Raw genomic sequence first — 27162 nt, 5'->3', positions numbered from 1 at the left:
GCGTAGGCAATTTTAACAAAGTATGGTATTTCGTTTGAATGTACTTCGGTCACATTGGAGAACTCATGCAACAGTCGAGAACAACACTTTGCTTTTTAGAGCCACAAGGCAAACTATTTTGTTCTTGCACAATTGTGTCCGCAGCCTGCGTGAACCTCCCTGGATGGCACTGTTACACTAAAGATGCTTCTTTGGCACTCCTGGTGGCTTCAGGGTGGTCTGAGAATCTTGCAGTTAAAGCTACGGGCCCGAAGCTCTGAATGGTTTTATGACGCGTGGTTGTGATATCACAAAAGAGGAGCAGGCGTAAAGCCGCCCATTGCTCAAGCCAGCGACCCCCACTTCGCAGAGGCACAAAGGGCGGTACATAGAACGAGAAACTGCGTGTACAGCGGACTTTTTTATTAATTAATTTAAACTCACCCTGTTTCAGTGAAAAGCAACTTCAATGTAACATGCGCGCACAAGCTCGTCGCCCTGTCCCCGTGTTCTCAGCGGCGAACACTGATTTGACTGGAGAGCTGTTTGTGAACCATCGCTGGAAATATCGTGTTTCCCTGTAGACAAAAGAGGTCTTAAATGATCCAAGGCCCATTATTTGCAGAATCTCTAGCGTAAAACCACGTTACGGTTCCCTTCATCTACAATTCCCTCAGCCACTAGGAGGAACACGCTTTGTACGTCGGAGTGCAGGCTTACACGCAAGGGCGTCACTTCTCAAGTTCCTGTCTCCCCTGAGCCCGCTGCCCGGTGCCAAAGCTTTGGCCCGCACGCATCACGACGCAACCCTGGCGGCTGAACATGATTCACAATGCACAGTCACCGCGAGCAGACTCCGCTATCACACGAGCGGGTCGCAGGCAAGCTGGCTGCAGGAGTCGCCGTGTTTGCTTAGTGCCGGGAGAGAGAAACACTGCTCTCTCATGGCATTGTATGCAGCACCATAGCAACCCGGAGGCCTGCCTGGAAGCGCAGGACGCAGGCAGGACGGGTTCAGACTGCAGGTTACGCCAGTCTAACTCCCTGCTCTCGCACAAATGAAGGGTGTGCTGCCGAACAACCCCAGCGCCCCACCACCGGGAGACCACGCGTCTGCATAAATGAGACGGCTGGGAGACCACCTCGGACGGGCTGTCGCAGGGGGCGTCCAACATGATGTGCGAAGTGGCGTAGCGCCAAGAAATGGAATCTGAACAGCGCATCCATGCACTTGGAACATTAAGAAGGGACCCATATCATTACCAGACAATGAGGGAGAAAAGGCTGACCACTGGTAAGAAGCGTTCCCTCTGACAACGAGACGGATGCTCAACACACTGGTTTTTGAGTTCACGTTTCTGACGCTTAGTGTATCTATCACACGTGTGCCTTGGTGGGCATTAATGATATATAGCTTCGGCTCACGTCTCTTTCTACAGTGTATGTTTCCAGTGAGTGCTGAAACTGTTTTTTTCACTTCTCTGTTTCAGAGCCTCCAAAAATAACAGAAGAAACATTCGTGAGTACACCAAGGCTATTTTAAACTTTAATTATGCTAAAGAGTCATTAAACCCCCTTGCTCATAGAGTCTAGTAAGCTTTTGCATTGTCTGAATATTCTTTCAACTTAAGAGGTGCTCCTTTTCTCCGGTGGACCCCACAGGTTCTCCTACTTAACCCTGGCGTCATTGCATCTGTGGATATCTGATTTATGGACACACCGGACAACCTAAAGAATGCACAGCATTAATCTATACATTTATAAATAACGCAGTTGACTTCTGTTTCTAGAAAAAACGCTTACCAATCCCGTTAACCATGTGCTTTTTCAGAACATTGTCTTGTCCACTCACTTTACACATTTTTTGCAAATACTATTGCCACATTTTGTCCCGCAGAACCTTTCTTTACTGCCGTTATGATCCTGGGAAAAGATGATGCTTTTAAAAGTATCGTACAAAGTCCCGTTTGTCATTCCAATATGGAGCCTTGATATACTTGTGGGGCATTGCTTGAGTTCTTGCTTTCACTTATGTACATAGAAACAAAGACAGTGATGGCAAATAAGGGCGGACACTCCCATCTAGTATCTATGTGACGTGGGTGGAGTCATTAGAATCACTAAATTCTTTCAGCAGCAATGCTGAAGATTAAAAAAATCACATAGCCTCCATTACAATGGTACGTTTAGGTAATTTATGTCTGAAATAACAATTGGACCTGCATAGCCAGTCTTTGTAAATCAAATCCTTTTAGACACGTGACTTGGTGGAAAGCATGCACAGAGAACCCATGTAAGGTTAGTTTGCATCCCTGGGGGCTTTGGACTGTGCGGAACTTACCTGGGTCACAATTGCAGTATACTGTGGGGAGGCGGCTAACATACATTTAGGTTTTTTTAGAGCACAGGAGCAAACAGTATTGAGAGATAAAATGTAATATGTTGTGCTGGGATGTTGTGGATGCATTTGTGTGACCACTTGAGCGCCGAAGGGCACTTGTTATATTTAGAGACATTATTGTTGAGGGGATTTGTTGTCTTTCATTATGTCATGTTTGTGGATCAATGTCACACTGCATTCTACTCAGTCTGGATTGTCAAGAGTAGACACAATGCAGGTATTTGAGTTGAATCAGTCACATTCTCACCGAAACTGCGAGATGTTTAGGGGCCATATTTTCTTCAGCACAATCAGCATCATCTAGTGGTCTAACATCCTGGTCCCATCTGTGTAGTAGAGCAAGCATAGGGTCTAGGGAGTTATTTAGCAGAGCACATATCTGTGAAATAACGTTCCCTTCAATTGCAACCATCCTCCCTTTTTCCTCCAAAGAGTTGTATTCAGGGAGCGTAGTGTTACCCTGAATATGGACATGCAAGGCATGATGGAGTTATAAACAGTGAAAACATTTCGACCTATGCATGTCCTAGGTCTTGTGAAGTAGGAGAAGGAGCAGATGTTGTCCCCTGTCCATATGTCGGCCATTTTAGAGATAGCAATGTTATCCTTGTGTCAACAACCCTTTATCCCCTCTGTGCGATGCAGTCGGGTCCGCCTTCAAAACAGTGTTTCAGCGGTCAGCACCCTCTCCCACTGTATTTACCTGAGTGCATGCAACCAACATTTCAGTGAGATCAAGGTGGCAGGGGAAGAATCACGGTTCTGTAATGAGTCATATAGCAAGTCCAAAATGCTGTATCTTTCAAGACTGTCCAGTTCAAGTTAAACACACAGGTCGTCTCTGTCCACATGAAGCTAATCATTCATAACCACTGCAAACTAATGGGGTAACCCAGTAAACCTGAGGGTCTGGGTAGCAATTAGGACACACATTTTAGAGCCCTGGCGGTGCCTACTAAAATACTTACAAGAACCTGTATTGCTTTAAGGAACCCAAACACAAACATTTTTTAAACAAACGTGGGTGGCGGCCTTGTGGGTAGGTTTTAGATTGCCGTTCCACGCAGGCACTGTGCCATTAGCAGTTTCCTTGAAATACTACAGCTGACACACTCTGCCAGTGTTCCCAACGAGTGAGATGACTGGAGCTTTTATCGTTGACAGCTGCGGACTGTAGCCACTTTGGGTGAGTGATCTTCACCTCCTTCCCTTCTTCTCATTGGAACATCGAGATGATGCCCCAAATATATACTCACAATTACATTCTCCTTCTCCATAGCCCATTCTTAACGAAGTAAGAGAAAGGGCTTACCTCCTAAATGTTTTTAACATTTGTGACTCTTACATCAGGAGCATAATTGAGTATTATAAATGTACTTTTATTGGTGAGCTTCCGCAAGGCTTCTGTAATACTTCTCTCAATCAGACCAGCTCCAGTTTTTTAATCCTTTTTATTTGATCATTTAGGTTGCTCTTCAGCCTTCCACATGTCCTGATGAAGGTTTTTGTCTATTATCAGAGGTTTTACTGCTGGGGTGCCCCTCAAAGCGCTGAATGATTTTTTGGGCGGGCATGTAACTTCGGATTCCCTTGTCAGCACTTGCGGATAGTGCTCTTTTCTCGGTATGCTAATTTGTATGCCCAGGTCTTCCAGAAGTCTCTCAAATTCAAGGATTTTATGAACCATGTCCTGGTTAGCCAAGGATGTTAATGTTGACTCTCCTGGACAAATCCGTGGATATTTATTGAAACTTACTGTTAGCAAGTTCCCTGATGTAAGGGTCGATAGTGATGGTATAGGATGCAGTAATCGCAAGATGTTTATTCTGTTAAGTATATCCCAGGGGCCCTGTGACACATAGGGGAGAGAATATTATTCTCGGCTGTTCACCGGTTTTCTTCCTGTTCATGCTTTTTGTATTAGTGCTTCCCTGATACACCTGCTCTTTATCTAGCCTTCATGTTGTGGAAAATTGTGGATGGGTGGTATTTACAGGTATTTGCTGGTTGTATTCTCTACTCCATACATCCTCCTGCACAGTCTCCATAGCTTCTGTGCGTACGAAGGTTTCTTTATTGACATTAAAGTCTACTCTGTTTTTTCTCTTGGACTGGGTTCCCGGAGGTGATCCTTTTGTCCCCCTTCCTATTCTATTCTACTTGCTTGATTACTGGGTCCTTGGGTGGACAATTCCTGTTTTTGGTGCCGAATTGCAGGCCTTGTCCTAACCTTTCTATTATACATTTCGCGCCATTTAGGAGCGTCCTTATTTACATGTAATGGAGTCTCAGCTCCCTGGTCCGTGAGATGTTCCTTCTACCCTCTAGAGCCATCTGGTGGATCAGGGTGGCTGCTTCTTTTTGTCGAATCCTTCTGTGAGCCCCCCCCCCCCCTCTTCACCTCCTTCCATTGTGGCCAATATTTCTAGGCCCATATCGGCCTCTGCCTCTTCAATCTATGGAGCGGCTTGTTCTTCTATTGGGGTTAAGCCGATCTTTACTATTTCGTGATTATGGCCAGTGGAGCGCGTTTGGTCAGGTGCCGCTTTGTATTTTTTTGGCTCTAGATTTAGGCAGTCTTCCATGTTTATGCCTTTAGGAGACTTTTCCTTCCCTTCCCCCACCTAATTAATTACCATGCCAGCGTGATCCTGGATGGTGGTTTCATGTATCACATTTGTTTGCAATCTTTGCTGGAAAATTGGGTATGTCATAATCTGCCCAGAAGTCTGCTGGAAATTCCCTATCCCGGTCGTCTATTATTTCTTTTTTGTTTTGTAACTTTCAAACTTTTTTTCAACTTCTTTTTCTGTCCTCTTGTTAATCGTGGATGATGCTTGAACCTAAGATCTTTCTCGCATGGTGGCTTTTGTTTTGCGTCAATGACTTGCTCTTCTATGCTATTTTCAGATACGTTTGCGACTACAATAGGCTGTGCTTCTGGAGGTTTCGCTATTTGATGAATATGGTTTGATTCCATCTCACTGCTTCGTCTTCCCCACCTGTGTACATTATTGGGCCTTTGGAGAGTAGCTCAAGGGACCCAGTCTCTTGCTGGTTACCCTCTGTCCCGTTGCCAGTTGTTTTGTTGCAATTTCCGGCGGCGTATTTACAGTGTTGAATAATACTGGTTAATAAATCTGGCAAGGTCACTAGTTTGTCTATTATTTCATGATTCTGCACCCCAACTACCGCCACATCCTTCCTCCGTCTGTGATCCCAATTATCTAGTTTTCCACAGAGCGCGTTCAGTTTGCTGTCTAGAGCAATTACGCTTTGTGCTAGCATGTGGGTTAATTCTAGATGGATCTCCATTTTGTGTGATTGCCAAGTTAAGGCTTTAACTGCAGCTAGAATCGAGGCGTTGATGGTCTCAGTGATGTGATCCAGACTCACTGCCTTTCCCCTTTGTAAGGGGGATTTTGGACTGAGTTTCCCTCCTGAGGGCTCTTGGTCCTTATCCCGGCGCTTGGTACTCCCATGTTTGTAATTGGTGATGGCCATTTATCTTGCCAATCCTCTTTCTCTTCTTGCTATGTTATGTTTGGCCATCCCCTTGAAGCTTTCAGTAAGCCATGTAGTGGAGTGGAGCATGCGTGACCATTGCTAATGAGTTCATTTACACGAACCGTCTCTGTTCGGTTCTGCTGGTGGACCTCAACCACTATTACCTGGCTGTTTTCCCTTTGGGGTTCTGTCTTCCTTTGTCCCATTTCTGGGTTGACTCTCCCTCCTGTGGATGCTGGTCCTGGTATCTCTGACTCGTAGTCTGGTTTCATTGGGTGCATCTTTTTGCTCACCCGTCGCTGGTATTTTCCTCTTTAATTTTGTCATTGATTTTCCCATTGAGGCTATCCTGGCCCTCTTTCAAAGCTGTGTCTGCCATTTCAACCAGCTCTCCGATTATTGAGGAACCCATGCCGAAGCTTGTCGTACCACTGCTAGAGTCCTGCTCCTTAGCTTTTGAGGTCAAACGCGGTTGAGATTGCTCCTGCTCCAGCTCCAGTCCTTGTTCTTGTTTGTGCTCAGTTCATGTTGGCCCTGGTGCTGGAATAGACCCGAAGGCGGGTGTAGATAAATAACTGGTGCCTGTGAAGCGGGGTCCTCCATGGATGACCAGGGTTCTTCCTGTTCATCTCCCTCGTCCTCTCCGTCCCCTGCCCCACTTCTTGCACTTGTGAAGTAATTATGGATGTACATTTTCTTAGAGCTAGTGGCTTTCCGTTTGAGGGTAGTCCTAGTCCTAGTTTATTCTTGTCTACTAGTGCCTGGCCAGCTGTATCACTTGATTCGTTGCCCTCACCTTCATGGTGCTTTGTTCCTGTTTGCACCGTTGTGGTCGCTGGGCGCCCAGTAGGACTTTTGGAGCCCCGCGACTGGAGGGGGGATTGCCACTTGTTCGAGTTGTGAGCTGCACCGTCAATGTGCTTGGATGGATTAAGCGCCGCCACACCCACCATTGGGGAGGGGGCACAAGCACGCTTATGGCCTATAGCCTGTGGTTGGTTTCGGCTGTTCCCGGTTTGCCCCCTACACTCTCGCCTCTGTAGGGCTGCGGTCTTGGATCTCCAAGTTTCTAGGTTTTCTAGATCCACTGTCGCTAGTGGCTGATGACTGTGTTCCACGCAGTTGTTATTGTTGTAGTTGTTGTTGTTATTGTTGATGTTATTGGCAAGGGGAGCTAAGGGTCTGGGGGACCATTGACTCGTTGTTGTGGTTTGCACTAAGCTGTTAGAGTCTACTGAGATCGATCTGACTGACAGGGTTCAACTTGTCAATGGTTCAACTGTTTCAGTCACTTTTTCAGCCCCCTTATCAGCACCCCGCCTTCCAGGCGCACAGTCTATCAGTGAGTCAGTTTTATCGAAGACTGTTAGAAGTCTTATATCATTATGTCTTAATGTCTGATGTCTTTGTGTCTTTATATCTTCATTTCTCTTTGTATCTCTCTTGGGCTCTTTTAAACTCCTTTTTCACGTATCCACCAATCATCGGGCAGGTGAGTGGATGAGAAGCAAAGCACTCGGAGCAAACAGAGCATGCAGAGGGCGGAGGGACCCAAAGGAGTAGAAGACACGGCAAAACGTGCGGCAAGCAGTCAAGCAGCCGAAAATGGACTTGCGCACCAGGGGACTCACCGCTTCTCGCCGGTTCTCCTCGAGTGCTGCGTTTCATTGGACCCCCGTCAAACTTCGGGTCAAATCTTGGCAGCCCCAGATGCCTCTCAGAGTGCTATTGCTCGAGGCGCCGCAGCTGCAGGCTCCGCAGGTTGGTGGGTCGCACTGGCTCAACACTGCTCCGCTCCGCCGCCTCGTCCAGCCCCAGCCCGGCCCTGGCAGCGACACCGGCTAGCTGGCAATGGCACAGGCGGTTGGAGTGGTGAGTAAACCATCTCCCGGTGTCTCCTGGCTGGGCCTGTCCGGGCCCGATCACTCCTCCCACCCCTCCCCTGCTCTGCTGTGCTCCACCCCGCCCCAAACTACGCCACGTCCTGTCTCCTCAGAATATGTGATGGCTCTACTCTGCCGCCCAACATCACATCAGGATCTGGTCTTAGCTCCGCAAAACTGATCTCCGGCCCACCAAAGACCGCACTTTACTTGTGTATTTTATCTTCAGTCGCTTTCCTTGTTTCACTAGTCACTTTGCACAGGCACTTTTATTTACACTTGCTGCACCTAACTGTAGCAATCAACTATTGATAAGTGTATATATCATCTTGTAAAGTAATATGTACTGGGAGCAATAACTTTTCACCGAGTATTGTGTTGCATTCATTTTCTTTTGCAAAAAATTGTTTCTAAAATGTTTGTGTTTGGGTTCCTTAACCCCTTAGCTGTTTTTTACATTGAAATGTGACGTGTTTTTGGATTGTGTCTAGCTGTGGATTGTGGCCTCTAGCTCAGCTGGCACCTAGGGAAAGCTAGCAAACCTGGACACTTCTGAAAACTAGACACCTCGGGGAACCCGGAATGGGGTAGCTTGTGGCACTCTCACCAGGTTCTGTTCCCCAGAATCCTTTGCAAACCTCAAAATGTGGCAAAAAACACACTTTTTCATCACATTTCAGTGACAGAAAGTTCTGGAATATGAGAGGAGCCCCAAATTTCCTTCCACCCAGCATTCCCCCAAGTCTCCCATAACAATGATACCTCACTTGTGTGGGTAGGCCTAGTGCCCATGTCATTGTTAGTTCTTACATGAGGGAAACTGTTGACCTTGGGGTGATCCATTCCTGACGCAGGCACTAGGTACAGGCACTCAAGTGGGGTAGCGTTTGTATCAGGACAGGTGGGAAACACTGGGTGGTAGGAATTTTGTGGATCCCAGCATCTTCCTGTAGGTTGTGTGACTGAAAAGCAGGAGTAGAGTTTTTATTCAACATTTCACCTTTGCAGGGTGTTCTGGGTAAGAAAACTTTGGGATAACCCGCTATTGTCCTGCTGCACTGAGTTGTCGGATGGGACTCCTTTGACTGAAAAATCACTCCCAGAGTCTGCGCCATTGTCCTATCCCTCAGATTCTGTCTCAGTATCTGCTGTCTCAGTCTCTGATCCTACGTCAGAGCTGTCCTCCATAACCCGAGTTAGGGCTTACAGCGTCAGTCTTTCAACGACACGCCATCTCTGCTACTGGCTAAACTGTTGCTCTAAAACACTAGCACATAGATAGTCAAAATTGCTGGTGTGTGTGTGTGATGCATGCAGCAGTAAAGGTCACCTTATCTTCACTTCTTCGTCTTTCGCGCCTCCGCAGCCCAGTCCAGCTATCATTATTGGTGCTCCCACTCCCATGACCTCCTCCTCGGATTCCCTCACTACCACAGAGCAAAAGTGCTTCATCTCTCCATAGCCCCCCTTGCACATACATTTCATTTGTATTATAGCACAGGTAATGGCTGGCTTTACTAATCCACTCAGCTATTCACATAAAATACAGATTTGATCTTGGCAGTAGGCATATAAACCTTCTGCGCTACTGCCACTAGACAAAAGTCAGATCCTTTTCTAGCGGAAACATAATCACAAGAGTTACTTGACTTTTTAATTGCTGCCTAAAAGCTACAGTTGAAACACGTCAGTTGAAATATGTGCATTGCTTTGAAGACGCAAGCTGCAAGAGGCCTGGTGGCAAATTTACATATATATATATATATATATATATATATAAAGAGATCACTTTTGTATGTGGGTGTGGTTTCCCTGGGCGCTGATTGTAGCCCCCAGAGAAACCAAACATGCATCGACAAAAGTGATCTCTCTCTCTCTCTATATTTATATTTACAGAGGGGGCTGACCTCTCCCCCCCCCCCCCCCCCCCCTCCCCAAGTGAAATTCCTGGTGTCTAGTGGGGTTTCCTGGTTGTGGATCGATGAGTTATTAAATAAAAAAAAATAAATACTTCCCTGGTATCGGCCACTGGTCCTGACCCGCACCAGCGAGGCGCAGCTGTGTTCTAAGGCCCTCAAGATCAGTAAGGCTCTTGTTGGTGCGGTCCCAGCGGTCTTGTCAGGGGCCGCACTGGAGAAGGGTTTCCCTCCGAGAACGATGGCTCTTGAGACAGGGAAACAAGCGGTGATTTAACAAGAGTACAGCGAGCGAGCTTAAGGGATACTGGGTGAAGACTGGTCACGGCTGGCAACTCCGCTAAGCACGGCCTGTTGGGAAGCTGGGCACCAGCAAGACCCTGGAGATACTCTGGAGTTGCTTTGATGGTTATTATGCTGGACAGAGATCGGCAGGCAGCAGGGCAGCTCAGCAGGGCAGCAGTTCCTGGGAATAGTCAGCACAATACAGTGACAATCGTTCTGCGCAGCAGCCTTTACTACAGACAGAGTTTCTTCTTAGTCCAGTAGAGATTTGATGAGTGGATCAGGAGACCCACTTCTTATACAGAAAAGTGCCTTTGATGTGGGGGATAACTGCAAAAGAATTCTTGTGAAGTGCATGGCTTCCACTTTCAGGTCATTCTCGGCTCCAGGCAGCCAGTTGGAGGTAATCAGCCCCTTTGTGTGGACCCCAGTCCCTACCCTTTGAGATGTAAATGTGAGTCCCTCCCAACCTCCTTCCCAGGAAGACCCATCAGTATGCAGGTGAAACTAGATGTGGCTGAGTATCCTATGTTGTGGGTGTCTGAAGGGAATGCACAAGTGGAACTGTCACCTAGCCCAAGCCACACATGTATTGGAGATAGGCTGTAGGCACACATGGCAGAATGTGCAGAAAAATGTCAATTTTCTAAAAGTGGCATTTCTACAATAGTAATAATAAATCAGACTTTACCATTAAAGAGTATGTATTATTATTTAGATGGTATTAAACATGATGCAGCTTCTCCTACCTGGTCCGGAATTAAATCTTAAGGAATTCTCAATGCTGGCCTATGAGAGCGGCAGGCCTCACAGTAATGAAAAATTACCTTTGGGCATTTTTCATTACTAGGACTTGAAAAACATAAAGGTACATGTCCTGCCTTTTGCTTACATGGCACCCTGCCCTATGGGCTACCTAGGGCCTACCTTAGAGATGACCTATATGTAAGAAAAGAGGAGCTGTGGGCTTAGCAAGGGATTTTAGATGCCAAGACGGGGTGACAGTGAGACTGCACCCACAGGCTCTGCAGAGCCAGGCCTGAGACAGGTTTACAGGGCTACTGGAGTGGGTGGCACAATAAGTGCTGCAGGCCCACTAGTAGTATTTAATTTACAGGCCCTGGGTATATAGTATAGTGCGCTACAAGGGACTTACAGGTAAATTAAATATGGCAATTGAAGATACATCAATGTTACCATGTTTTTAGGGGAGGAGCTCATGCACTTTTGCTCTGATTAGCAGTGGTAAAGTGCTCAGAGTCCTAAGGCTAACAAAACGATACAGCAACAAAACCTGAGTTAAAGGCAAAAAGTCTGGGGGTAAGACCACTGTAAGGATGCCAGGTCTAACACATGCATCACAGGGATTTTTTTCCCACCCAAAGAAATATTATAGTGATTGCTGTGTAGCGTTTGAAAAAAGGAATATGGAATCTAATTGGGGAATTTTGGAGGCATTTAAGAGAGATCATTTTAAAATGTACCCTTCAACATTGCAGGTAGGGGGCTCCACACGTTGCGTCCTAGAAAGTAGTGGTGCAATATTTAGGTTCCATACCTGTTGATGGCTGATTGCAGTATAAATGCTAAGGTACTTAAAATGGTCATGGGCAGGATATAGGGTATTAGGCTATGCAAGGGTGTTGTGGCACCCAGATACGCCAATGTGTATGGCCTTGGCCCAATTATCTATGAGACCGGATGCCTCCCCATATATATGCAACATCTGCGTTAGCCTGGGATTAGACTTCTCGGGTTTGTCCACATAAACCAAGATGTCATCGGCATAAAAAGATATTCTGTCTTCCTTTCAAATCCATTGAATCTGAGCATTTCTGTGTATCCATTCAGCCAGTTATTCAATAGTAAGGGCAAATAGAATAGGCAATAGTGGGGAGCTTGGTGGGTGCCCCGGCCAATCATGAAGAGGAGGAAGTATGCCTTTCACCCTGACATGCCCCCACGTTTCTGTATACGGCACCTGAACATATCTACAGAAAAAAGGGTCTGAAATCCATTTGGTACAAGAGTCCCATCTTCAACAACTAAAGGACGAGTCAAAAGGTCTTGAAAAATTGAGTGTTAATAGGACTCTACAGTCTTTATTGTCCATGGAGTGTGCAAGAGCATTGTGAAGGTGCCCAAGGCAGTGCCGTGTACTGCATCTGAACAGCAAACCATTTTGGCCATAGTACACCAAACTACATATTACTGTTCTTAATCAGTTGGCGAATACTTGAGCTAACGCTTTGTTTTTGAGGTTTATTAATGAAAGGGGCCAGTAAGAGCAACATTCCTGAGGGAGTTTATCTGGTTTTCAGCTAACCATAGATCTATAAAAGTGTGCAAATCCTTGTACAATCTAACAGGCATCAGTCAGAAGCTTCAGAGTTCTAAGTCCCTATTCGTAAGCCAATAGAGGAGCTTGCCAGCCATTAACTCAGTGTCTGAATCTTATAATGGGATGCCTCCTGAGACAGCAGAGTCGTATCCAGTAACTTCCGCCATAATAAACGTCTGTGTTTCTCAAGAGTCCATGTTATGTCTTGCTCGGGGGTCTGCAGTCTGGCATTCTAACTTCCACTTGGTTTCCTCTTAACTCTCATATATCCCTATGCCTATGCTATTTTGCTTCTGCTTTATAGGAGATGATCCGTCCACGTTGGGTCGCCTTAATTCCCTCCCAAAGTGTAGTGGGTGACATCACCATTTCCTCAGTAAACTAGTGGTAGTCTACTAGCTGCTGGCTGTAGTAATCCCCAAAGTCTCCATCCTGGAACATCCAGGAAGTCATTCTCCACAGGCTATTGCCCTTCCTGCTAGGTCCCTTAACATGTGTTGTGCAGTCAGGATAAGTCCTGACTCTAGAGGATTCAGTGTGTAGGTCGGGCAAAGGTGCGACTGGTGCAGGACCACATCCCTATCTGCATAATTAGGAGACCTGGCAGTCATGGGCTTTGGGAAGGCCCAAAGAGAGGGCTTTTGCATCAGCGAGCAACAAAATAGTTCAGTAATAAAGCAGATAGACCACATGTCCATGGGAGCCCGTTTCTTAACCTAGGCATTAAGAAATAGTTCAGGATGGGGTCCCTCGGCTCCCTCGGGGATGCCAACAAACCGTGATTGTTTCTCTTTGACATTCCTTGTGCATCGTCAACTCTGCTCTTGAGATGATCGACCATGCCCTTATGTCTTACTACATCGGCCTTTAGTGATGTGACAGTGTCTTCAGCAGCAGAGATTCTAATTTCTGCCTCCGTGGCACTCTCAGCGACCCCCCCCACATGCCCTGCAGCAAGAGACCCAGCTTTAGTCCCACGCCACCGATATTCGATCCACATAGGTTGGAAAATCTGTTCCAGTGTAATCTGCGACCTGGCAGCATCAGGTGGACATGTGTTACCCTCAGTTTGTTGGCCTATCCCAGACTTACGTAAGAGGTATACGATCCGAGTCAGCCTCTATTCCACCGCCCTGTACAGGCCTACCCACCCTGCCAGAGGCAACCCAGAAGCATGACAGGACATCCCACCAATCATCAGTTCACAGTGATCGGCTGATAGTGAAGTGGGTGACCTGCGGTTAGGGTGAGGTCAGCAATCACAAAATTGGATGCAGGGTCTTAAGGCTCAGAAATGATCTAGAGCTGCAATGGAGTTGGTAGGGATGGACATGACGGACAAATGCTGCAGGCCCCCTCCCCCTTTTGTGAGAGTTTTGACTCCATCCATTGAGCAGAAGAGATTGCAGAGATGTAAGTCCTGTCTCAGTGTAGTCGGCACTCCTCTGTTGCGGTCCATTGAGAGTCATACCTCTGCTCCCTGTGGCATACCGGGTGGAGCCATGTCCAAAGAGCATCCACTGCACAGTGGAAGTTTCCCTCCCCAATGCCAGTAAGACCCAGGGTGTCACTACAGCGATCAGGGGGAAGGATGCTAAGCCGTGCCAAGTGGGCAGGATCTAGTCGCTGAGTTCCAAGGCCTCCAGTCACCTCAGTGTAGTGATGCCCCAGCAGGTAGACCATTTGGTGATCCAGAAGAAGTGCAGTGTTGAGCGGTTGAACCCCAGTTCCAGTACACCCACACTGCAGCTACCCAAAAGGGCAATAGGAAAGGATGAAGGAAACCCTGGCAAAGAACAGTCTGGCCCCAGAGCAAGATACCAGCCACTGTAAACTGGGAGCAGTGGATAATCCACGCATGCTGCTTCCTCAGACCAGCATAGACGATCTTTTGATCTCCATTCACAACTTTGAGGTCCCGCTCCACAAATGCCAGTGCATTGGCCTCTGTCAAGAGCTCTTTTGGGAGTTGCTGCAGGGTACTTTACAATCCCGGGTCAGCAGGATCATGAAAGATTAGGCTGCTGCTGTGAGAGCCAACTCAAAGTGTGTCCTCCATTTTGGCCACCAGGTAACATATTCCATTCGTTGATAGTTGACTGGTTGGTTTTGTATTTCAATAATGGGACTTTATCATTCAGTACTTCACATTTGCAATTTCTAATAACACTTAACGACAAGTATGCCTAATACCAAAATGAATGATTTTTCTTCTTTGGAAGACTGATTCAGCCTTACCATGATTTGAAATCATGGCCTACTGTTTACATTAAATGTAAGCAGTAGTTGTTTACTCACTGAGGCACTTTACTTGCTGGTCATGCATATACATCAGCATATTGGTGATAGAGTAGCTTATTAAAAAATACAGATGATGATTATTGAAGACGTGTTGCGGCGCTGCGCGTGGCAAGAGCCAAACATTCGGCTCGGGCCGCGGCACGCAGTCCCAAGACGCGCCGCGTCCCCAGCCTGCTCTGTACCTTACAAGGCCCCCAATTGGGCATGGGGCCTTGTTCTTCTTTAGCGCACCGTGCCCACAGGCATGTCCGACCCCCCCACTCACCTGTTCTTTTCTTCTTCTTCTTCTTATTGTTGTCAGCTTGTTGTGCCTTCCTTTATGTTTTTCTCCCTTTCCTATATTACCCTTCTCTTCCCAGCATTCCTTGTTCCCTACTCTCTATGGCTCCTAGTCCATTCTGTTCTATGTGATTTTCCCTATCTAAGATGGTGTTCTTGTACTTCCTGTTGGTCGCTTCCTGTTTGTTGGTATTTAAGGGCTGTGATTCTTTCTCTCCTTGCGCTGCAACACTTTATGTTTGGATGGTGTCTTCACTCCTGCTTCCTTTTATTCCTGTGCTGGTTCTCGTCGGTTCCAGTGTATTTTCCTGTATTTTGCTCCTGCTGTTACCAGTTCTTTTTGTTCCTGTTGCAGGAACCTACCTTTTTGGAGGTTTTTTCCCCTTTCAGGGTTTTTTTCCCTCTGGCACTACTTCTGAGGGACATGGCCTGCTCTTGGCGTACCCATTGTCTGCAGATCCGTGGCTACCAGAAAGAGTGGCCCCTACCTGGGCCAAGCCGAACATTCAAGACCAAGATCCACGCCACTCGTTCTGTGGACTCCAGGTTAAAGCAGCACGTAAGTTGTGACAGATTGCAGCGCCCAATACTCCCGACGTCGTCTAACACCATGGATGATACAGTGGCGGCTGCTGCAGATCCTGATCAATCTCTTCTGGCGACCATTCAGCAACAGGCTCAGGAACTGCATTCCGCAATGAGAATGCTGCTTTACGACAGGCTTTGGCTTTCCGCAGTGCAGATGTTCTGGCCGTCTCCACCTCTACTCCTCGTTTCTCTGGTGAACCAACTAAATTGCGAGAGTTCCTCGATGCATTAACTGTGTATTTTGCCTTCCGACTTACCCAATTTTCCCACGACCAGACAAATGTGGGATATCTTATCAGTGCGTTATCCGGTCCTGCCTTGGCCTGGGCAACCCCGATGGTATCATCCAATGACCCAGTATTGTCGGACTATCCTGCCTTCGTGAATCGGTTTAAACAGATGTTTAGTCATCCAGGATTGGAGGCCTCTGCGGAAGAAGCCTTATGTGACATCCAACAAGGCTCACAAGATGTCCTCCAATATATTACCCGCTTTCGACAGCTAGCAGCTGAGACCACCTGGGTGGACCGAACTCTGGTGACTTTATTCCGTAGAGGACTTAAAGAAGAGATTAAAGATGAGTTAGTACACTCCACCCAAGTTGAAGATCTTCGTGGTCTCATGGATCAAGCTCTTTCCATCATATACCATCTCCAAGAACAACGCATGGAGAAGAGAAAGAGTAGAGGTTCGTCCGAGCCAAGCGCTTCACGTGTCTTTTTGCATCATCCGAGGAACCTCGTCCTCCCGCCAGAGACACAGAAGGTGAACCTATGCAGGTGGATACCACTCGAGTCCCACTTTCCGTTAGCGAATGGGAAGACAGACGTAAGAAAGGATTGTGCCTGTATTGTGGTGCTGCCGGCCACATGCTTCGTACCTGCCCCGTTCGTCCTCAAAGGCCATTGGGAAATGCCACTTCTCGTCCTCTGTAAGAAGGGAGGGGACGGGATCATCTGCTATACCTTCCATCAGTTCATTCAAGGACAATCACACAACTTTGTTTATGTTACCTGTGGCTTTACAGTTACCGGACGGCCATCAAGACAGAACGATGGCTTTACTTGATTGTGGTGCTAGTGGCATATATATGGATAAGACTTGGGCCACGATTCAACAAATACCAATACAACCCAAAGAAATCCCAGAACAAGTTCACACAGTGGATGGGTCCTTAATATCCTCTGGTCCAGTTGATACTACCACCCTGACACTAAGTTTACAATTTGGAAACCACCAAGAACACATCTCATTTGATCTAATATCATCCCCCAATCATACTATCATTTTAGGAATTCCGTGGTTCATAAGACATAACCCTTATGTAAATTGGGAGACCCAGACTGTTTCTTTGTCCTGACAGTTTTGTCATGAGAACTGCCTTGCTTCAGACACATATTGGTCACCCAAGAGGTTGATGCCCACTGAAATTACTACCGGATGTTCCCTCAATACAGTCCAAGGAGTCCCCGATCACTATCTAGAATTTCAAGATGTGTTCCAAAAACCATCCAGACCTGTGTTACCCCCACATCGAGATTACGATTGTGCTATTCCCTTGGAACCTGGAGCTATCGTTCCCTTTGGGAGGATGTATTCACTCACGGAACCTGAAAGGGAAGTTCTAAAGGAGTATCTGCAAGAAAACTTACATAGCGGTCTTATTGTACTATCGTCCTCTCCGGCAGGAGCTCCCCTCTTTTTTGCACCCAAGAAGACAAAGAATCTTCGTCCCTGCCTGGATTTTCAAGGTCTAAATAAGATAACTATAAAAGATCGTTATCCTTTGCCCCTCATCAAGGATATACTAAAGGCAGTCAGAGGGGCTCAACGATTTACCAAACTGGATCTTCGTGGAGCCTACCACCTTTTGCGTATTAAAGAAGGAGACGAGTGGAAGACTGCTTTCCGGACCCCATTTGGTCATTATGAGTACAGAGTTGTGCCTTTTGGTCTCACTAATGCCCCCTCCATTTTCCAAAGATTTATGGACTCTGTGTTCTCTGATCTCTTGAACCATATGCTCGTCATCTACTTAGACGATATCCTTATTTATTCTAGACGTCCTGAGCTTCATTCCTCCCACGTGAAACAAGTCCTTCGAAGACTCTGGGAACATCAACTGTCCTGTAAACCAGAAAAGTGTGAGTTTGACAAGACCGAAGTCAAGTATTTGGGATATCACCTTAGTCCCACTGGAATAGCAATGGACCAGGAAAAGGTACAAGCCATCCTAGACTGGCCTTCTCCTTCCTCTATTAAGGAAACACAATGTTTTCTAGGATTGGCTAATTTTTATTGGCAATTTATCTTAGACTTTGCAGAACAATCCAGCCACATAACTCAAACATTAAAAAAGGAGAATTTAAAGAAAGGCTTTGTCTGGACACGGGTGGCTGAAATAGCTTTTCAGAGTCTAAAAAAGGCTTTCACTCAAGCACCAATATTGAGACACCCAGATACCAACAAACAATTTATTGTTGTTACTGATGCTTCCGAAAGAGCCATCAGAGCTGCCTTACTCCAACAACAAGAAGATGGCTGTCTTGAACATCCTGTTTTCTATTTGTCCCATGTACTCTCTGTGTCGGAACAACATTACTCAGTACTAGAAAGGGAGTTATTAGCTCTGAAAACAGCCTGCCTAGAGTGGAGACAGTTTCTTATGGGTGCCAAAGAGCCCTTCGAGGTGAGAACAGACCATCGTAATCTACAATGTTTCTGTAATTTTTTATGCCAGAACAGTTGTCAGGCTAGTTTGGCCTTTTTCTTAAGTCTGTATGACTTTTATGTCACCTATATTTCTGGATCCCAAAACATTCTGGCCGATGCTCTGTCTCGCCAATATCCAGATTGTACTCCTACCCCATCACAATATCTACTTGAGCCCAGTAAAATCATTGGAGTAGCTCAGTCTTTCCTGGATGAGGTACAACTGGAGTATTCCAACCTGTCTGATCAAGAATTAAAGAAACTAAACCCCCTAATATGTAAACTGCAAGGGTATTATTATTATAAGAACCTGTTGTTCCTCCCTACTAATGGAGTAAGAGAAAAGGCACTACAAATGTGCCATGATTCGCCGGTTGCTGGTCATAGAGGCATCAAGGCCACACAAGAACTACTCTCGCGATCTTTCTGGTGGCCTACCTGGAAATTGGATGTCGAAAGATACGTTCAGGCTTGTCCCATATGTGCTCAAGTAAAGATCCCCCGTACCACACCTGCAGGTTTACTACAACCATTACCTGTTCCACCGGCTCCCTGGCACACCATTTCTACTGATTTCATATGTTCACTACCTCCATCAGCAGGAAACTGGGTTATCATGGTCACCATAGAGTCCATTTACTAAGATGGCTCACTTCACTGCCCTGAAAAAATTACCTACTTCCCAAGAACTAAGTCCGATATTGATCCATCATATTTTCCGTCTCCATGGAGTTCCACACAGCATTGTATCTGACAGGGGACCTCAGTATATCTCGCGGTTTTAGAAACATTTTTGTAGGACACTGAATATCAAAATAGCCCTATCATCGGGTTTCCACCCTCAAACCAATGGACAGACTGAGCGTCTCAACCAAGGATTGGAGCAGTACCTTCGCTGCTTTTGTAATTCTACTCAGAGCAACTGGAACACTTACCTTCCTATCGCTGAATTCTCTTACAATAACACTGTCCATAGTGCCTCCAAGGTCACTCCTTTTTTCTGTTCTTATGGCTATCATCCTACCTCTTTTCCTACTACTCCTCAGTCTACCTCTTCTCTTCCTGCTGTTACTTCATTTTCCAGACGACTTATACAGATCCATAGATTGATTCGATCTAACCTGTTGAACACCAAGAGATACATGAAGAGAATAGCAGACAAGAAGCGTAGGGAGGCTCCAGAATATCACCTTCAGGATAAAGTCTGGCTTTCGTCAAAATTTTTGCCTTTATGCCTTTCTCAGAATAAGTTCACACCTCGTTACTATGGTCCTGATTCGCCATTTTCACGATTGTTTTCGCACAAACCTGGACTTTCGGTGTGGGGGGAGACCTACTGTTGCGTCGCTGCACGAGCCGAACATTCGGCTCGGGCCGCGGCACGTGGTCCCGAGACGCGCTGCGTTCCCAGCCTGCTCTGTACCTTACGAGGCCCCAAATTGGGCATGGGGCCTCGTTCTTCTTTAGCGCACCGCGCTGACAGGCAGGTCTGACCCCCCCCACTCACCTGTTCTTTTCTTCTTCTTTTTGTTGTCAGCTTGTTGTGCCTTCCTTTCCCATATTACCCTTCTCTTCCCAGCATTCCTTGTTCCCTACTCTCTATGGCTCCTATTCCATTCTGTTCTATGTGTTTTTCCCTATCTAAGATGGTGTTCTTGTACTTCCTGTTGGTCGCTTCCTGTTTGTTGGTATTTAAGGGCTGTGATTCTTTCTCTCCTTGCGCTGCAACACTTTCTGTTTGGATGGTGTCTTCGCTCCTGCTTCCTTGTATTCCTGTGCTGGTTCTCGTCGGTTCCAGTGTATTTTCCTGTATTTTGCTCCTGCTGTTACCTGTTCTTTTTGTTCCTGTTGCAGGAACCTATCTTTTTGGAGGTTTTTTTCCCGTTTCAGGGTTTTTTCCCTCTGGCACTCCTTCTGAGGGACACGGCCTGCTCTTGGCGTACCCATTGCCTGCAGCACCGTGGCTACCAGAAAGAGTCGCCCCTACCTGGCCAAGGCCGAACATTCAAGACCACGATCCACGCCACTCGTTCTGCGGACTCCAGGTTAAAGACGTGGCGGTTGGAGGGAAACCATGATGCAGTTAAAACTGCCACCTAAGACTCAATGGTCTGCTATATTTTCCCTCTTTTTTTGCAAGTTTCTCATAGCTTACCTTACCCAGTGAGCATAGCCTCTCGTGTCAGGCTACATAAGCCCAGCCTTTGCCTCCCATTTTTAGATTGATTCTACCAGATAGCGTAAGCATGCAAAAGAACTACTGTGGGCTTACTATGAATTTACAGGGGGTTACAGTTCATCCATTGCTTACCAGTAGTTGGCTTTAGTATCAGTCTAAGGGCTTGATTTAGATTTTGGCAGTCGCATTGACAAGCCACGTCGGCCGCAGACCCAAGAAAGCCTTCAAGTTGACGGTCTTATGCCTGCCGTATTTAGATGTTACAGCTTTGCAAGCAGATTAACTGGCGACGGATTGCTTTCGGAGGGAGACTGCGGTGGGACCCAATTGACTTCATACAATGTCACGGGCTATGGAATACAGGTAAGTGACACACACACGCTGTACCTTAGCCATATGTGTACCCCTGCACTACACGCTACACCACACCACAATCGCACAATAACCGATTGCCATTCTGACATAACACAACCCGTACATGTGGAAAATACACATTTACATACATCCATGACACAACATACACACACTATTAACACTGCACCCATCCGTGACCACAACAAACAACATAACTACATACCCATCTACACAAGCACACATGCACAACTACACACAACGTCTGCCACACAATGATCACACTCACCTGACAACACAACATGCACAACTACATCAGTCTCACATGCAAGTGACACACATACAGACACAACCACATCACACACTCCAGCTCCCTCCCCCAGCCAATCGCATTGCATACACACATCACATACTGACTCACACACACAACTCGCAGCTCAATATGACAGGCCCACTGGCAATGTGCACACATGGACACAGTTGACAGGTGTGAATGTATTGTCATTGTGTTGCCAGCATAAATTTGCCAAAGAATAGTGGCAAAATAATGACAGTTGTGTATGTGTGCGATTGATTATGTACCAGTGTGTCCCCATCTGTGTGTGACCCAGGTATGTCCACGACATATGCATGTCACAGTGATTTAAAAAAAAATATATTGTGACAAGTACATGCCTGCAGTGGTCCCGACCTCTTAAGCAGTGCCCCCCCAATATAACTTGGCAATGCGACGTTCCAACTTAGAGTCTGGCGATGGCTGGGCTTGTGTTTTCTCTGTGGGTCAGTGGCAGCTGTGACACAGGTGTTGTCCAGTCGTGTCCAGTCAAAGATGGAGGGGTAATGGGGGAAAAAAGTGAGTTTTCTCCCATTTCCCCGCAATCCGCCAACTCAGACATGGAGGTCGGACGCCAATTATTTCTTGGCAGTACGGCATATCCAAATCTGCATGTGGGAAGGGTGTCTTGGTTTCCACCGGCATCCCCTTTTCCCTCTCCCGCCATCGACGTGGGCGGTATTTCTTGGAGGAGGCGGTGGTTCCAATGTGGGCTTTCGTCTATAGGACTGCCAATATCTCTTTATGGCAGGCAGACCGTCATGGCGGCGGAAGGGTTTCCAGTCAAAAAGTCGACAGCGGGGACATTACTGCCAAGATCTAAATCAGGCCCTCTCTTGCTTACTTCTTATTCAATGGCTTTCTTGTGCAAGCTTGCCCATCTTGTGTTTGTCCATCTGTAGGAGAATAGCCTCTTTAACAGCTCTCTAATTGACTGGTTTCTATGTTTCCACTTTCAATTTTAGAGAACTATTTTTCCATTTTTGGTTAAGCACTCCATGAGAGTGCTTTGTCCTGATTCACAAAATTAAACTTAGACCAAAAGTCTAGGTTTATGACTGTGGGAATTTACAAAAGACATTTATAAGTTCTGTCTTTATCACTCAGGGTGGATCTAAGGTTAGACCAAAAACCTAAGTTTACCTTTGTGAATCGTGCCCTATGTTTTCCAGCTTTCTCCTTTTCTTTCTCATATGTCCCAGCCCCAATGTCCACTTCCTCACGTTTTGTGTTTCTCTCTCATATACAACTCCCCCACACCTCACTCTGTGTTGTTTTCACCCTCATGTGCTTTTCCCCTGCTCCCTGTGTTGTCACTTTTGTGTGTTTCTTTCTCTCTAATCTGCTTCTACCCCCATCCCATGCTCCATGTTTTCTCTCTCCTCCACCCCATGCTGCGTATTCTTTTTCCCCCCACCATGTTGCTCTTTTCCTTGTGTGACCCTCCCCCCTCTCTGCCCACACCTTTCCCTCGTTTGCTCCTCTGTTACACCTCCACCCCATTGGTCCTTTTACTTAAAAAAAAAAAAAAAAAAGGTTGTGCTTCATGCTAAAAAAAAAAAAAAATGTGGTGTTCACCATCTTAGTTTGGTGAATAAAAAAAATAATAATATGGCACCTGCATCATTCCTCTGGTGCACTTAAGTACTTACGTACCAGCACATATGCGCGCACGCACACACACCATTATGCATGGGCATGCCGGAGGAATCACATGACCACCAGCAGCTATTAAGTCATTGTGCCTTTTTTTTTTGCTGATGCTGCACAGCATGTTGGGGGAGGTAGCCCAAAATGCTATAGAGCATTGCCCAAAAGGCATTGGCAAAGCCAGTAGGTCCCAAAGGCAAGACCTATTTGCTTTTGCAGTGCTTTTTTCACAGGCCAGCGGTCATTTATGTTTACTTCCAGACCTTTCCTGGATATGCTCAACCTTCCACTACTTCAGCCTATCGGCCAACATTCCATCTTGCATTATCAGGAGACTGCCAGTTGCAGATTATGTGATCAGTGCATTTAGGAGATAGGAAGTCTTCCCTATAATGATGTAAATCTTTATAACAAAGCATCTGGCTTATACATAACGTAATAAGCTCATTAGTCAACAGAAAACTAGCCCAACTCCTGCCTCCTTGAAGATCAACTGACCAGGCTCAAGAATGTAAAATGCAGCTTCTAAGATCCTCAGAGGATTAAGAAATACCCTTAACCCTAGCACTAACACTGGCATGGTGATGTATCAAGAATTCACTTAAAAATCCATCCCTTGATGGATACCGCTTGTGCATACATTTTCACGCAAAAAAACACCCACTGTATCAGCCCCTTGGGTCATCATCCCATTAGCTCATTCGAATCTTGTGCTCCACATTCAAATACAAGCATACATATACATATAGATAAATCCACATTGAGTTACAACATATACATCAGGCATTTGTTGTCCCAGGCCCTAAACTCCCCACCTGCCCTCAGGCCCATGAGCTAATTCCTCTCCATCTGGAGAGCCTTATATTGCCACTACTTCCCCGCCAGTACCCCACAACAATTCTCGATGAACTCCCATTGCAGGAACTCTCCTAACCAGTAGTATAATACAACTTTATGGGTCTCCCTTCAACTGTTGATGAAGGCTGCTAAACATGTACTTAAGCTGGTCTCCTCCCAGATGAACAAAGACTTTGGGCCCAAATGTGGGTCCCCAGCACTGAATGGCTTCCATTTTATACTTGCTCCAAACACTGTTTGCCTTTATCCAGACTGTACTTATGATTTAGTTCTTTGTGTGCACATACAAATGTGACCAAGACAGTAATAAAAATAATAGAGGCACAGCCGGACTGTTAACCCTGTACCACACTCTCATTGCTCATGCACAGGAAAGGGAGTCAATTCTAACATTGAGCAGTGACAACCGGGAATGCCTGGCCTTCTAACTGGTTGTTTATGCAATCTCGAACCGTTAACTAACAGTGCCTCGGAGGAAAGGAGAAGTCTGATCTGACAACAGCTGGTAAATAGATCTGTTAGAGCCTGGTGAACCTACCCTATGAGCTGCTTTGTGGAAGTAAAAAGAGATAAAAGTGCAGCTACAGGGAGCCACTGTAATTCAGCAAGGTGATGCACCATGCTAGCTGATCTAGACCGACCTAAAATAAGCATGCCTGTGGATTTTTGCATCCATCCGTATCCCCCCCATCGGAAGTTCTGCTGTATGTCTTTCTGTAACCTGGCAGACAGCCACAGTTACCCCTGAAAAGGAATCTCAGAATAGTCGAGGAACTATGCAGAGTATCCCATCAGACATCAGTAGACGACCAGTTAAATCACAGTTCATGAATGATTAATGTTCACAGTATCCTTTTACTTTCACGTATTTCCGGTATAGAGGCAACAAAGGGAAAGTGATTGTGAGTGCATGCAATGGTCAGTGAGAACGTGTAAGACTGGCTGTAAAAAAGCACCTAGAGTTGCAAATAACTACATTTTGTCAACCTTACAATGATGAAACATTCACCTGCACATCACCTGTCAATTCTTTGAAGGTTACGTGCAGATGTTAGCAGTTTATGCATAATGTAATGTACTCTGTTACCGTTGAAGTTACTCGTGACTTGCAGGTTAGACGAGGATCCACAACAACATACTCTACGCACTGAACAGTTTCTGACGTTTATGAGATATCGGTGCTTTGCGTTTTTATACTGATTAATGCCAGTGACCAGAGATGAGAGACAGCTCGCTTCAGCAAGTATTCTGTTTGTGATCAACCGAGCCAAAGCAGCGTTCATCATCTTTTATTGTCAGTTTAATTGGGGACAGACTAGACAAAATAAAGTAATAAAAGTATACTGGTTGACCATGTACAGATTTTAATTTACTCTACTCCTAGTCAAGATTCCGGCCATCTAGGGGCATCGTTATCACTGGTGCAGCTGGTGCTGTGGCGCCGGGATCATGAGATCGAAAGGGCCCGTCCGCACTGCCCACTAGTTTCAGTGTTTGAACTGCATGGCCGTGCATTGTGTCACCCAGCAGGTATCGGACTTCCGTACTCCAGTTGATGTGGGCTGTAGGTGCAGCACACTCCCTATGCCGGGGCCCACGCAGCCATTTGCTTTTCTTTTACTGAAAGTGGGTGGGGCCGGACTGACACGCACAGGTACATGACACACGTGTAGCTGCATGAATGTAGGGTGCTTTGTTCTAAGCCTTATGTCCTCTCCTACTCAAGAGCCCAAGTTCAGTGTTCATGACACTGCGAGAAGGCAGAGGCCTTACCGTCGTGGCCTCTGGATGCTGGAAGCACACCACAAGGGTCATTGTGCTGTTACTCACAACGAGTCCTGGAAGTATCAACTCCTTCTTGCAACCAGCACAAAGGTTCCAGGGCGAGTTAAAGGTGAACTTTCGGGGCCAGTGAATGGTTTGGGGACCGGAGGAAGTGAGTAAGCAACCAAACATTTTCAGTGTTAGGTTTTGTGCGACAATCGTGGTAAATGGATTTGATTATCCAAGATTAGATCTCAAATGTTTCTGTACTTTTCTGGTGACATGTTGTTTTTATTTCACACTATTATTATCAGTCAGCCATTTGCAAGGAAAAGTAAATAGCCTTCATGTTCAGAATAATGGTGTCTGCAGACTTTTTATTGGGGTGGCAGTTCGTAGTTGGAGCTTTTGAATACCCACTATCCCTATTTAGTTTGGCAGTTCCACCTGGCGATCGTCTTCCTGGATTTTTTGGCTTGCATTTTGAATCGACTAGGTAAGACTTAAGAGGGCCTCTAGTTTTCTACAGTTGGACTGCACACAATGCATTGTGTTGCTTTTAATATTTTGCAAGCGCTGTGCCAACAGGTAAGATTATATAGCCCCGCCATTTCCGTAGTTCAGCTTTCACCTGGTCACTGTTGCTGCTACTCACAAGGGGTTTGTTGGTTTGAGGGAGTCTGGTGCCGCAGGCAGGACCTGGATGGTAAACCTGGCTTCCGCCCAGCTCTCAGTAGAGGGTCTGGTTCTTTTGGTTCGAACGGAGGTGGCAATCCCTCCTACAGCCACTGAAACAGCAAGGGCCCCACAGCAAGCCGCACTATGCACGTGGACACGTGTACGCACAGGTTTATGCATGTACAACTCCTGCACCGCATTCTGCGCATGCTTGCCTTCACCGCCTGACAGTCAAACACCATAAACGCACTTTCACATGTTGCACAATTCGAAATACAATTACCAAAAAAATCTGCGTAGCATGACCCTAGTAGGAGTAATAGTTTTACTTTTTTTTATATGACAGTGAAGTGCCATTGATATCTGCTTTAAGGGGATCGACACACCCGTGAACGAGTGCAAGCCGGCCTGCCCAGCTACCCTTTGTACTCCTGAAAAGGGCTGGGTCACAGAATACAGAGCGCTATAACTGGGGCAGTCTAAGATCATAAAAACAGGTGCAGCCACACTTCGTGTTACAACCATTTTAAAAATCCCAGGAAGGAAGTGCTCGTCCACTACAGGAAGGAGTCGTTCATACCAAATGTCTTGTAAAGCCAGGGCTCAGCCTCCAGACCTGAATGGAAGTTGCGTAAAAACAGGTTGGTCCTGAAATAGAACAGTAGTGTTATAGGACAAAAATAACACATTTATTTTTATTTTTCAATTAGATTACTCATGAACATGAAATAGAAAACGAGACAGACTGTCAGTATCTTGGATTCATATGACCTGGGTATAAACAATACACAGAGTTACACTACAGAACTCAAATTTGTTAATTAGAAAATGCAAACAAAACTTGCTGAACGAAAACACAAGGTCTTCTTAACCCCTTCGCTGCCAGGCCTTTTCCCCCTCATATGCCGAGCCTTTTTTTGGCTATTTGGGGCAGTTCGCGCTTAGGCCCTCATAACTTTTTGTCCACATAAGTTACCCACGCCAAATTTGCGTCCTTGTTCTCCTACATCCTAGAGATTCTAGAGGTACCCAGAGTTTGTAGGTTTCCCTGGAGGAGACCAAGAAATTAGCTAAAATACAGCTAAAATTTCGTTTAAAAAAGGGAAAAAGGGCTCCAGAAGAAAGCATGTGTTTTTCCCCTGAAATGGCATCAACA

The 27162-nt window shown here is 46.1% G+C and overlaps 1 protein-coding gene across 2 annotated transcripts in view; it reads left to right on the top strand.

The window, feature by feature from the left end:
* The first annotated feature begins 808 nt into the window (after window positions 1–808).
* The window catches only part of RGS22 (regulator of G protein signaling 22), a 742354-nt gene continuing 716000 nt past the window's right edge, over window positions 809–27162 (top strand). For both annotated transcript variants that reach the window (XM_069220550.1, XM_069220549.1), the window contains exons 1-2: window positions 809–1273; window positions 1470–1498. In XM_069220550.1, the coding sequence (XP_069076651.1) occupies window positions 1183–1273; window positions 1470–1498 (120 nt within the window). In that variant the 5' untranslated portion in view covers window positions 809–1182. The remainder of the gene's footprint in view (window positions 1274–1469; window positions 1499–27162) is intronic.

This window comes from Pleurodeles waltl, chromosome 2_2 (assembly GCF_031143425.1).
Source record: "Pleurodeles waltl isolate 20211129_DDA chromosome 2_2, aPleWal1.hap1.20221129, whole genome shotgun sequence".
Classification (NCBI taxonomy): domain Eukaryota; kingdom Metazoa; phylum Chordata; class Amphibia; order Caudata; family Salamandridae; genus Pleurodeles; species Pleurodeles waltl.
This window is presented reverse-complemented; position numbering and strand designations above follow the sequence as displayed.